Source organism: Meleagris gallopavo, chromosome 5 (genome assembly GCF_000146605.3).
Source record: "Meleagris gallopavo isolate NT-WF06-2002-E0010 breed Aviagen turkey brand Nicholas breeding stock chromosome 5, Turkey_5.1, whole genome shotgun sequence".
Classification (NCBI taxonomy): Eukaryota; Metazoa; Chordata; class Aves; order Galliformes; family Phasianidae; genus Meleagris; species Meleagris gallopavo.
This window is the reverse complement of record NC_015015.2, coordinates 54404461-54417121: the sequence shown is the minus strand read 5'-3', so window position 1 is coordinate 54417121 and position 12661 is coordinate 54404461. Positions and strand designations below refer to the sequence as shown.

The window sequence follows — 12661 nt, the reverse complement described above, 5'->3', positions numbered from 1 at the left end:
CTATCGGCCCGCCGATTCGACAAAAAGCCTCGCGGCGAATCAGCGAGCTCGTTGATAGCTTTACCTCGTGGGCGGCGCGCGACAGGAAGTGCGTCAGAAAGGCGCGCCTGAAGCGGAGCGGGCGCCGTTGCCATGGCGGCAGTCGCGGCCGGCCGCAGCCTCGCACGGCCCGTAGGGATCGCCTTTAAAACACCGCCGACAGCCTCTCCGCTATGAAGCCTTCATGGCAGCGGAGAGCAGTTCCAGCACCAGCCGGGACTCGCTGGGCAGCCTGACGGCCGGCGATGTGCTCGTTCGCTCCACCGGTGCCCACGGGTTGAAGGGCTCTGGAGGAAGCGGGTGCGGGAATGGCGTTGCCCTTTGTGTAACGAAGCTCCGCGAGGCGTTTCCGTCTCGCCAGACGAGCGGTGTGGCTTTGGGTCGAGGGGAAACGCCGTGCGTATCTCCGGCCGTGTCATCAAACAGGGCTTCGAGCTGTAGGGTCGTCGATGTCACTCCCTGCAGCGCCGCACCAGGTATTTATTTGTTATATTTGATTTATTTTTCGTTTGCTGGGCAAATTCAGGTTAGGTTTAATCTACTGTATTCTGTCACAGAGCGTTGTAACTTTGGAAGCCCTGTCTGTGCTCTAATATTATCAACATCAACATTTTTACAGTGCTTTTCCAATGGTTGTGTTCCCAAAGTTCTGTAGCTGTAGCCTTTGATTGGTGCAAAGCTCCTCTAGCGGCTTCCAGTCCTCGCTGTAGATTCCTAGTGCTTAAAAAGCATAGAATCGCAGAACATTCTGAGCTGAAAGGAGCCCACAACCATCACTGAGTCCAAGTCTCAGCTCCACACAGCACCACCCAAACCCAGTGTCTGAGAGCAGTGTCCCAAGGCTCTTTGATCTCTGGCAGCTCAGGGCTGTGTCCACTGCCCTGACAGCCCATCCCATGCCCACCACCCTCTGGAACACACAGCCTTTCCCTAGACCACCCTCGACTCTCCCCTGATGCAGCTCCACACTGTTCCCTCGGACCCTGTTGCCATGACCAGAGAGAGAAGATACAGCTACCAAATCAGAAAAATTGCAACCATCTGCATGAGAATTGTCTCTGGTACCCTTTAATAAACCATTTCCATTTTATAAGATTCAGGTAGATGACTGTGGTCATGGAATCACAGAATGTCCTGGGTTGCAAAGGAGCACAGTGCTCATCCAGTTCCAACCCCCTGCTATGTGCAGGTCACCAACCAGCAGCCAGGCTGCCCAGAGCCACATCCAGCCTGGCCTTGAATGCCTCTAGGGATGGGGCATCCACAGCCTCCTTGGGCAACCTGTTCCAGTGCCTCACCACCTTCTGGCTGAAAAACTTTCTCCTAATATCCAACCTAAACCTCCCCTGTCTCAGTTTAAAACCATTCCCCCTTGTCCTATCACTATCCACCCTCATAAACAGCCATTCCCCTTTCTGCCATTTGTGTTATGAAAGTTTTTATACTTAGATATGTATCAAGCAGAGAAAAGACTGAAATTTGGGTTAATCAGGGGACAATGAAAATACATTCAAGATCATTTGAACCACAGTAAAATTGCTTTTATTTTAGGAGTCTGGAGTACTAAGGGTCACCCAGAACATTTGCTTTTAGTGGAAGATCCTGTGGAAGCCATGTTTGTACCACAAATGGTAAGAAAGTCACTCTTGCTTCCCACAACCCTGAGCTGAGAGATCAGCGTTTTGCTCTGAAAGTTGCAGCTTCTGTAGAAGCACAGCCGATCTCCAGCTCCACTTCTGCATGAAAAGTATCCAGTTGCTGCTAATGTGATATTCATGCTGAAGTGTTTAGAAGGGATTTATTTACTGTACTGCTGCCTGTTGCATAGTTAACACCCAGGTATGTTTTTAAATTTTAGTGCAATTCTTCCTCTGAAAAAGCTATTACACGTTTCATAATATTCATTAGTAAAACCTAGAAGTTCATGGTTTTCTTTCTTATTCACCTCATAGGTATTGAAATAGACATTGATTTATATAAACTACTTAATATTTGTGATTAGAAGGTTTGTTTTCCTTTGATTTGTTTATTATGTCTTCCATATAACGGAGGCCTGCCTGTAGGGCATTCATTCTCTGATGAGAATTATGTTTTTAGCTTCTATCCCTAGAATGTTGTGGAAATTATTGAGTGCAAAGTCCTTATGACTCTGTGATAGTGGGAAGCCTTAATGTATTTTGTTCAGTGTGTTCAGTGACTGTGTGTTACTGCACTGTGGAGTTGCTTACATTTGTGTATTCAGCAGTTCTGTCTCCTTGGAAAAATCTGGCCATTGATACTGCAGGCTTTGATGTATGCTTTTCTACTCTTCTTGTTTTTGAAGGATTATGCTAAAGAAGCTGCAGCTAATCCTAAAGAAGCAGGTCATTCACCAGAAGACAGCAGGAGGTCTCCAGGTAAGACAAATTGATGTACTGCTACAGCTCTTTTTCCATAAGACTGATAGAGGAGAAGCAGGCTTTAATTGTTTCATAGATACTTTTCTTCAATGTAGAAATTTCTGAGTGCAAGAATTCAAAAATGGCTTTGATTTAAATAATAATAATAACAAAGATAATTGTAATTTATATTTTTAAATGTTGCAAACTTTTATTTTCTGTCTCTTTGTCCTTCCTGTGGATTGTGTAGCCCTTGTGATGAAGTGGGACTTCTACCAGCGCACCAGAAAATTCGAGATTCATTTTGCTAATTGAACTAACTCACATTTCTGCATAAAGACTTTCTATATATCTGTTTGTTTATTTGTTTTGAGGACCTTGTTTGTGTGTATTTTCCTGTTGAGAGTAATTCTGCTTCAAGACCCTATTTTCTGTAAGCAGCCTACACCATGAGAAGCAAGTTTTTTGACTTATAACAATCTAGGAAATACATTGTGGATGCCTTTTCCTGTAACATCTGACTGCACAGTCAGTTTCGGTCAGATTTGTGAGAAGTGGTGACTTTTAAAAGGAAATACATCTCTGAAGGTTTGTTGGCTGGATAAGGGGAAAAAAAAAGCAGAAATGGCTCCCTTTGCTTAAGGCAAGAAGCAGTATTTTGACTTCCTCTTCTATGACTCGGAGAGGCAGCAGCTGTCTGGCTTATCAGCACGTGTGGCTGAATAGCAGCAGTGAGACAGAGAACCCATCACATCTTGGATCAGTTTCACACAACTTCATAGTTGTTTTTTCAATTACATTTATTTCAAGTTGAAATGTGCAGGGTTCCATTGCATAAATTGTTTGAGCTCAAGTTACCATTTACATGACAATCTTTTTCAAATTTTATTAGGATAGGGTGACGTCATTGTCATTTACAGAGCATACAAAAATTGCTTTTATTAATACCGGCATTCAATACTATGTAACACTGTGTTAAATGAAATCTACCTGTTGATTCAATAACTCTTTGTGTCTACTTCTAAAATGGGTGCTTTGTATTAGTAACCTGACAAAATATGGTTTATGTCCTTCCACACAGATGATGTTTTAATTTCTCGATATCCTGCTGGCCAGAAAGAAGCATTGAGAGCAGCATTAAAGCAAAAGTAAGTCTGTGTTGTTGTACCATTCTGTTTTTATGTTAATAGTAGGTACTTCCTCAGTTTCTGCCAAAACAGAAGAGGAGTCAACTCTTTGAATGGGTAGATAACAGCAGGACAAGGGGAAATGGTTTTAAGTTGAGGGAGGGAAGATTTAGGTTGCTTATCAGGAGGAAGTTCTTTGCTATGAGAGTGGTGAGGTGCTGGAACAGCTGCCCAGAGAGGCTGTGGATGCCCCGTCCATCCCTGGAGGTGCTCAAGGCCAGGTTGGATGGGGCCCTGGGCAGCCTGGGCTGCTCTGAAATGTGGAGGTTGGTGGCCCTGCCTGTGGTGGGGGTTGGAGCTTCATGATCCTTGAGGTCCCTTCCAACCCAAGCCATTCCATGATGATTCTATGAACATGTAGGCTATCTTTAAAGACCAGTGAGGATATATGCTGTTCATCTGGCTGGAAATCCTCAAGATCAAGAATTATATAGTAGAGCTTTGCTACTAGCACGCTGTTCTTTGCAAAATGCAACTTGTTAAACATATTCTTTGCTGTGGTCATGAAAATACCACATGGAAATGCTTTCTTATATTGAAACCGTAACAAAGAATCATAGAATGGCTTGGGTTGGAAGAGACCTCAAAGATCATCTGGTTCCTGTAGGTATAACCCTGTGAAGCCTCTAGTGTCATACCAGAATATGGGAATAATATTATTTCATGGGCATCCAAAGCTTGAAGGAGTAATACTTATATAAATGGTGATTCTAGTGTTAAATGTGGGAAAAGAGTGGATTTTAAGAAAGCAATGTTGTTTACAGGACCTTGTTTATCTTTACAGAACACGAAGTGCTCCTGTATTTAAGGAGGTGAAGGTGCAGCTCTTAGGAAATGCCTCCCCTGAAAGAAAGGAAGATGTTGGTCAAGACCCCAGGTCAATGCACAGGGAAACTGATTCTGCAACAACCATTGCAGCAGCAACTGCTGCTGCCATTGCTACCACTGCTCCTCTTCTTAAAGTGAGTCAGTAGCTTGTGGTAATGGTAGTTGTTTGCCCACTTTGAAACCGTAGATCTTCTAAGCAGACTTGAAGTGATTGGTGGTAGAACCAGAGTGAACTGAATATCTGCTCACTGTTTTCTGTGCTAGTGATCTCAGACATGCTGACCATCACAGCAGAGACAACTGCTTGGGATTTGACTAAATGGGATGTGGCTGCACATGGGTGGAGGCCATTCGATTTATCTCTCAGAAGAATTTCACAGTACTGTTAAGCCCCCAACATTAAAGCTAACTGATATTTTGTCTGTCTTTTGGAACCAAATCACTCCTTGATGATGGGGAGGGTGTTGTGTTCATGCTTGCAGTGAGGTTTTTTCTTTTTTCTTTATTCTCTTCTTCTCTTAGGTACAAAATGATTTGCAAGCCAAAGTTAACTCAGTTTCTACATTACTTCATAAGCTACAGGAGACTGATAGGCACCTGCAGCGTGTTGCTGAACAGCAAACCAACACAAAGACTCAACATGAGAAGCCCCACTGTCACGAAAGAGTCAGCGAGCTTGAAAAACAAATGAATGCTTTTATGCTGCAACGGATTCACCATTTGGAAAAGCTGCAGGAGCATCAAATGAATATTCAGGTATCTGTATAAGAAGGCAAAGCTTTTGTTTAAACATTCCTTCTATATCAGTGTTAATGTTATCATTATTTGCTTTTTAAAACTTAAATTATATCTTAATTTTGGAGATTTGGGAGTTATCCCCACATGTCTTTTCTTTTTTCCCCTCTCAAGAATCATATCAAAATCTGATCTGTACGATTACATGGCAAGTATTCATGTCTGGAGTTTTACATGGGAAATGAATGGAAGTATCAGAAACTCATTGTAATTTCTCTCTTAGTCTCATTTCATTAGCTCTGCTGTCAACATGGGTGGCTTGCAGCAGACTCACATGCCTTCTTCCAGTCTCGTGACAAAACAATCTGAGAAGGCAGAACAGCAGTTGCTTAACAATGGAATATCATCATCTCAGAAGAGTTTTTTTCCTTCCAGTGGTCTGCCTACCCAAGGTGAAGAAAACTTATTAATATCTCTTTCTCAGTGTTAGTTTTGCATTGATTTTGATTTACTAATACTGAATTGAATACCATCTTAGCAATGAGAAGTAAATATTTTTTCTGTAAAAATGATTTTTACAGCATAACATACATTAGTTAAAATGAAAGTGAGGGTTTGGCACTTACTGACTGCATAGTCTGCATCAAATTAATTCCATCTGGGGAGGCAGAGACACTGTTTGTTCCCCCCTCCTCTGAGCTGTTGGTTTGATGGCACGTACATACTTGTGTTCAGAATACTTGAAAATATGTCTGGGAGAGTTCATAGTTGTAAACTGTTGGAAATAAGTCAGCTACTCTTAACTGACTGAAGACTTCAAGATAGGCTGAGGAGAAGAGAAGGTTGTGGGGTGACCTCATTGCAGCCTTCCAGTACCTAAAGGGAGCCTACAAACAGAAGGGGGGTCAAGTTTTTGAATGGGTAGATAACAGCAGGACAAGGGGAAATGGTTTGAAGTTGAGGGAGGGAAGATTTAGGTTGGATGTCAGGGGGGAGTTCTTTGCTGTGAGAGTGGTGAGGTGCTGGAACAGCTGCCCAGAGAGGCTGTGGATGCCCCGTCCATCCCTGGAGGTGTTCAAGGCCAGGTTGGATGGGGCCCTGGGCAGCCTGGGCTGCTCTGAAATGTGGAGGTTGGTGGCCCTGCCTGTGGTGGGGGTTGGAGGTTGGTGATCCTTGAGGTCCCTTCCAACCCTGGCCATTCTATGATTGTGTGACAGTCCTGTGATATCTTATAGCCTCCAGGCAGATTTTCTCACTGAGATGTTTTGTGAAATGAGAAATTAAAAACAGTGACCATATATTGTCAAGTATAAGGAAGATTATATAGGATAATTTAAAATTTAAAATGGAAGAGCTATTCAATAACTTAGTTATCATTGTCTGAATAAATTTTTTCACACAAACACATATGCACCAAGTCCCTGGGTTATAGCAATTAAAATAGCAAGTGCAAAGCAAATACATTAATTTACTACTTGACATCAGTTTAGTGGTATGGAACTTGTTTTTGAACATTTTATCCAGAAAAAGTAAATTGTCTTTTTTTCAGTTAGTTGTATTTAGGAGAATCAGGACTAAAGACTTCAGGACTAAAGATAGAGGAGGGGCATTTAAAAGATCCAGGCGTGGACAAAATGTCTTTTAGTATCTTCATCAGAGTGCTGCTTCAGTCTTTTCAATGCTGTCACGTGTTCTCCTTGTGCTGTGGGTGAAGGAATAAATGAAACCAGATGAAGGAAGAACAAATCTGTAACATTACAGACTCAGTTGCTTGCCATGGTTTCATTCGTGTGTTTTCTGACTTTGCTAATGTAAAGCAATCATAGTAAGGTGAACTAGTGTAATACTTGGAAAAGAAAAGAAGTATTGAAATCTTTTGAATGAACTTAATGGTACTTGTGACTTTTTTTTTCCTGCCTTAGGTGATGGGAGACAACTTGAGCATATTCTGAATCCTCAAGTAGCTCCACGGGGGCAAATGGAGTCTTCTGAGAAGACAGTGTTGACCAATGATAAAATGAGCTGGCATTCTGAGATGGAAAGGTAAACAAATGCACATATCCAAAATTGAGGACGTGTTTGTTGTTGTTTGTTAATTTTAATGAAGGTGAGAAAGATGTATGAGATGGTGGTGGTGTGAAAGAGTCACTGCCTTGGTTCTTGACTCCAGTAAAGCTATGTTTGAAGTAAAACACCAGAGCACAAGTATTTGCATGAAGCTTCTGTGTTTTGTCATACTACGTACTGAAGGTAGGTGAAAGCTGGCTGGTAAGGGCAATTTGCAACACCATTCTCAGAGGTCAGTAGGTATCACTTGGAGTACTTTTCTGTCTTCTAAATGTAATTCCTCTACTGCTGTGGCTTAAGGAGTAACATCAGAAAGCCAGCTGTGCAGGCACTGTATTAAAATGGAATTCTCTTGTCAGTGAGACTCCAGGCTGTCTACTTTTGGAAGCTATATGAGAACACTTTGTTAGGAAGGAGCAGCATCAGTTTCTAAGCTTTAGATTAAACTAAGTTTCTAGACAATGCAGTCTAAAATGTGCTTTCCCTCAAGCAGTACTTTGATGACAAAATTTCACTAATATGTGAGAAACAGCTACAGAAATAGTCTTATTTATGAAAATATGAATTGCTTTAAACTGGAAGGTTTTTAAAGTTAAAATGCTGCTCTGCTGGATCTGAATTTTAAATGCAGTTTCACTATTGCAAATACAAGGATGCAGCTCAAAGCGCTGAGTGATAAACAGAGGAAACTCAGTAATCTGTCCGTAACCTTAGGGGAAAAAGCAAATTCTCTTCTGCATAAAAGCTTGATATTCCTCCATTTTAAATCCATGCTCAGTGTGGAAGTCAGTGATTTCTTTTGGGCCACACAAATAGCTGTGAAACTTATAATAGAGGGTATTTCTCCCATCAGGCCTACTGCTTTGCAAACAGACTCGTGCCCTGCTTATGAAAACTCCTCCCAAAATTGCAATTCAATTGAGAAAACGGTGAAAAAAGCAGATGATTTGCTTCAAGTTCTTGGCCAGTTGAGAAAAGAGATGCACGACGTGCTACAGGTAAAGTTTGTACTGTCAGAATGACTGGAGTTTCAGAAAGAGAAATAAAAAATGCTGAGAACTTAAAGGTCTTATCAGTAAAAACATTTCCCTTGCTTCTGCCTTTGTAAGACAGAGATAGTTTTCAATGATTTGAAGGGTTTTGTGGGGTTTTTTTTTTTTTTTTAGTGTCTGTGTGTGTGGAAGGAATTTGACTAGACTATTGAGGTTCTCACTGCCCTTCTACCATAGGCAAAACAGTAATAAATAAAGATGTTTTCTTTATTTGTTTAATTATTTGTTTTAAGGTATTGTGATATTTTGGGGTCTTCTTTTCTCCTGGCTCTGTTCCTGTGACATTAGAGCTACAGAGCTCTAACAGAGCTGGTGAAACATTTCCTCTTGGGAAAGAACAATGTTCTACTTAAGTACATTCAACTTCAGAGATGTTTTAAGATACTTCCTTTCCTTAAGTAATATTTCATAGTTTTTTGTAACATATTAGTGGATTGCACTTCTTAGTAAGAGAACAGATGCCATGTGCTGCATTTACATTACAAATATTTGCATACTACTCCTGCTAAAAGCTGACATTGAATAACGTATCCTACCTAGCACAGGCAAAATGGAACAAGATGGAGAGAAAGAATAATGGGTAAGGAGCTGACATAAATGGTCTCAAGTGTCTTCCTTCTCAAAGAAAAAGAAAACTCAATAGGAAGAGTAGGATGGTTAATTCAACAAATGTGTTGAGCTAACTAAGTACTTCACTAAAGACTTTTCATCACTGCTTGAGAACTTTGTAGAGTGAGAGAGTAAATGATTGGGGTGAATGACCACTAGTTCTCCACAAACATCCAAAAGGTCTGAAGAGACTGAGATCAGTGGAGATGAAACAGAAGGTGGTGCTCTAACCTAAAAGCAGTGCACAGAGAGGTTTAACAGTTCACAAAGAATTCTTTGTGTCTATTTAAATTCATCACATATCCACTCAAGACTTTATCCTGACTAATTTGTCCTTAGGTAAGTTTCAATGGTTTTTCTTCCCTATTTTTAGGATGCAAATTCATGGAAATTAGACATGAATGATCTCATTAAGGTATACTTTGAAATTTATTTACATATTAATTTAAACAGTGAAGTATGGAAATGTATTGAATTTGTTTACAGTGAGGTAACATTATGGTAACTGCTGCATATCTGTTTGTTCGGAAAAATTGATGTTATGTAAAGATTACATTACTCAAAGTAAAATGGAACTTGTTCATTGGCTTGTCTTATTCAGCCTTAAGGAACTACCTTGAGGGAATAAGACAAAACAAATCCTTCTGAGACAAGCATGGTGTGGCATGCTGGTATAATTACCATTCCATGCTCTGGGTGATTGGGAAGTCTTTATCATTTTAAGGTTGAACATGAATCATAGAATTGCTCAGGTTAGAAAAGACCTTAAAGTCCAACCACAAGCTAACCATACTACCCTAATTCTAACCACCCTCTGCTAAATCATGTCCCTGAGCACCACATCCAAACGGGTTTTTAAACACATTCAGGCCTGGTGACTCAACCACCTCCCTGGGGAGCCCATTGCAGTGCTTAACTACCCTTCATAGACTTAGAGTGTAGAAAACTATATTATAATCTCTGGTTAAAATCCAGTGGTTTTGTTTCAATTGTAGACAAAACCAACTACCATTGCATCTGATCCTCCTGAACTTAATCAACTCGTTAAACCATCTGTCCTTCAAAATGTTAAAGCACCAGAATCTATCCTGAGTGATGCAAAGAGGGTTTTGAGGGAAGTTCAAAGCAGAAAAAAAGTTCTTGAAGAAAACTTGGAAGCCATTCTTCGTGCAAAAGGTGGAGATGCCATGTCTGCTTTCATAAACGCCTTGACTACAAACAGGTTAGGCCCCATTCCTCAGTGCTTTGTGTGACTATTCCTTCTGTGTCACCTTTTGTCTTTTAAACCTCTGTTTTTTTTTCAATCCCGTGCATTGATGAGCTAGTGCAGTTCCTCGAAAACAACCATTTAGTGATTCTTCTTAGAAAACATAACATGATTCCCTTGAACTTTAAGGTTTTTTGAACCTTGTGATATAAATTGAGTTTTTTTTTTTGACAAGAACCTGTTAATTGTCATAACCTATACAACCTATTCTCCAGAAGGTAAATCTGAATTCTGGGAATATCAACTGGATGAAGTGTTCTGCTGTCAGTAGCAGGGTGCACTGAGCTTTTTGTAGACAAATGTGCAGCAATAGAAATATTCTACAGCAATATCATCATCCAGATCTGAAGAGACTTTGTAAATGTCAGAAAATTAGTTGATGTACAGCAGATCTTGTGGTTCTTGAACTTTTGTTTGGTTAATCCATTGCATTAAATGGACCTACTAAATTACAGTTTTCCTCTTAAAATGTTCTTGTGTTTTCTTGAGAATGTTAATTCTTGTCATGTAAAGATTTTACAGGCATGATAGCTGCTATAATTGTATTGTAGAGGAAGTGATAATCTTTGTTATCTGCTTCCTATGTTTTGAGTTGGAATTATTTTTTTGTAGACCTATTTCTTCAACTTTGGGTGGCAAATATAAAAGGGCATGCAACTGCCACTTACTCAGAGATGTTTGCAATCCCATTAGTACACATCAGCAGGAAAGTTTTTGCCGGTGGCATTATGTAAGAACATTTAGGTTCTTAGATAATGCCACTATTAGGTTCTTACTTGGGGAAACCCAAGTAAAGAGTGCTCAGTGTGTTTTGGAGACTGTAGATGTGCATGATCTGTGTTCTGGGTTTCTGTTTCCATAGAGTTCCACAGAAAACTTTCCCAGGAATTAATGAGTGCAATTTCAGACCTAAAACAGTTCCTTCTGTTTCAGAGATGCATTGGAGAAGATTCGTATCAGAAAGGCCGTGGATGAGAGGATTAAGGCCATTAGTGCAGAAATCCAGGTATGGCTGGAGGAAAAAATGAGTTCAGTTTTCTTGCATTGTGTTTTTCCAGCTCACATTGTTCTTTCATGTAGATAGTTAACTGTGATTCACCCACAATCTGAAAGCATGAGAAAACTACTTTATTATTACTAGCTTGTAGTTTGCTATAGAGAAGTATTTACATCTCTTCTATAGCTTTCATTCCTTAATGGAAATCACTTGGTCACAGTTGCTGGCTAACATGAAAAGCACAGACCATTTCTTAGAACATCAAAGTTATCCATGGACTCTTCTGATAGCCTTGAAGATAAAATCTCCTTCTACTATGTTTGTGTTTTATCTTTAGGCAGAAATGGCAAGAAATGATATGGAACGAGTGAAATATGATCAAAAGGTCCCGTGGATCAAGAGAGCCCAGAACATCAAGGCTATGAAGAACAGTAAAGAAATTAAGGCAAAAACTCAGAAAATCCAAGGATGCTCAACAAAGAAGCCTTTATCTGCAGCTAAGTCACTGCAGAATCATGCAGATGATAACAGAAGCAAACAGGGCTTTAGAACTTATTTTTCTTCTGAAAGTTTGCAGAGGAATAAAAAAGGGACAGATGTGAGTTGATAAGTATTTGGTTTCTTTTTGGTAGTGTTATGTAATCTATGCTCTAGACTGTGGGATTTGTGGGAAAAAATGTACGAGAGACTAATCATTTCATGTGAAAATGATTGCCCTGTCTTGTGGAATATTCTTGTGAGAGTTGTATTTATTTTTATGTTCTGTAGAAGCCTAAGTCTAAGCATGTATAGCAATGTAGAACTCATTGTCATGTTACAAGTTTGTAACCTGATGTTTCATCCACCTGTTGGTAAGTATCTCACATATGTGTGCAGAGATTTTCATGTGTGCATGCAACATATAATGCTTTTTGCAAAACTTTTTTTTTTTCCACTACATTTCTTCAATTTTTGTGTTCAAATGTTCATATATGGAGAGCTCTGAACTTTATTTTTTTCTTTTTCTGGTGATAGGAGCCTGTGAGTGGATGTGCAGTGGTACAAAATGAAGAGTATTTAAGCCAAGTTTATGGAAAACCAATTTACCAGGGCCATCGTAGCACTCTCAAAAAAGCACCTTATCTGAGATTCAACTCTCCCTCTCCTAAATCTAAACTTCATAGACCCAGAGTGATAGAGTATGTTAGAGGTAAGTAATTCCTGGATGTGAACAATGTGTTCCTTAGCAGTTTTCTTATTAGGAATCCCTTGTATTCCTTGTGTTCCCCTGCTCTTCCATTGTCAACGGTTTACGGGCTGGTTCGGCCCGGTTCCGTGACTAGAAGGGCGGAGGGATCCGCGGATCCGCGCCCCCGGAAAAAAAGAAAATAAGGGACCCCGAAATAATTGAAAACAGTGGCAACAATCTGAGGTAAAACAAAGTAATTTACTAAATATGGTATCAACAGAATTTTTGTAAGGAGAGAGAATGTGAAATTGATAGTGGATCGGCCTTACCACAA

At 40.2% G+C, this 12661-nt stretch overlaps 1 protein-coding gene across 4 annotated transcripts in view; it reads left to right on the top strand.

Moving 5' to 3' along the window:
• Positions 1-16: 16 nt before the first annotated feature.
• KIAA0586 (KIAA0586 ortholog) overlaps positions 17-12661 on the top strand; it is a 72247-nt gene continuing 59602 nt past the window's right edge. For 2 of the 4 annotated variants that reach the window (XM_010712081.3, XM_010712080.3), the window contains exons 1-14: positions 17-515; positions 1591-1670; positions 2363-2435; positions 3499-3565; positions 4389-4566; positions 4955-5188; positions 5451-5619; positions 7090-7210; positions 8088-8232; positions 9269-9310; positions 9891-10117; positions 11096-11168; positions 11497-11757; positions 12174-12348. In XM_010712081.3, the coding sequence (XP_010710383.1) occupies positions 224-515; positions 1591-1670; positions 2363-2435; positions 3499-3565; positions 4389-4566; positions 4955-5188; positions 5451-5619; positions 7090-7210; positions 8088-8232; positions 9269-9310; positions 9891-10117; positions 11096-11168; positions 11497-11757; positions 12174-12348 (2137 nt within the window). In that variant the 5' untranslated portion in view covers positions 17-223. The remainder of the gene's footprint in view (positions 516-1590; positions 1671-2362; positions 2436-3498; positions 3566-4388; positions 4567-4954; positions 5189-5450; positions 5620-7089; positions 7211-8087; positions 8233-9268; positions 9311-9890; positions 10118-11095; positions 11169-11496; positions 11758-12173; positions 12349-12661) is intronic. The other 2 variants (XM_010712083.3, XM_010712082.3) reach the window with 2 other exon arrangements.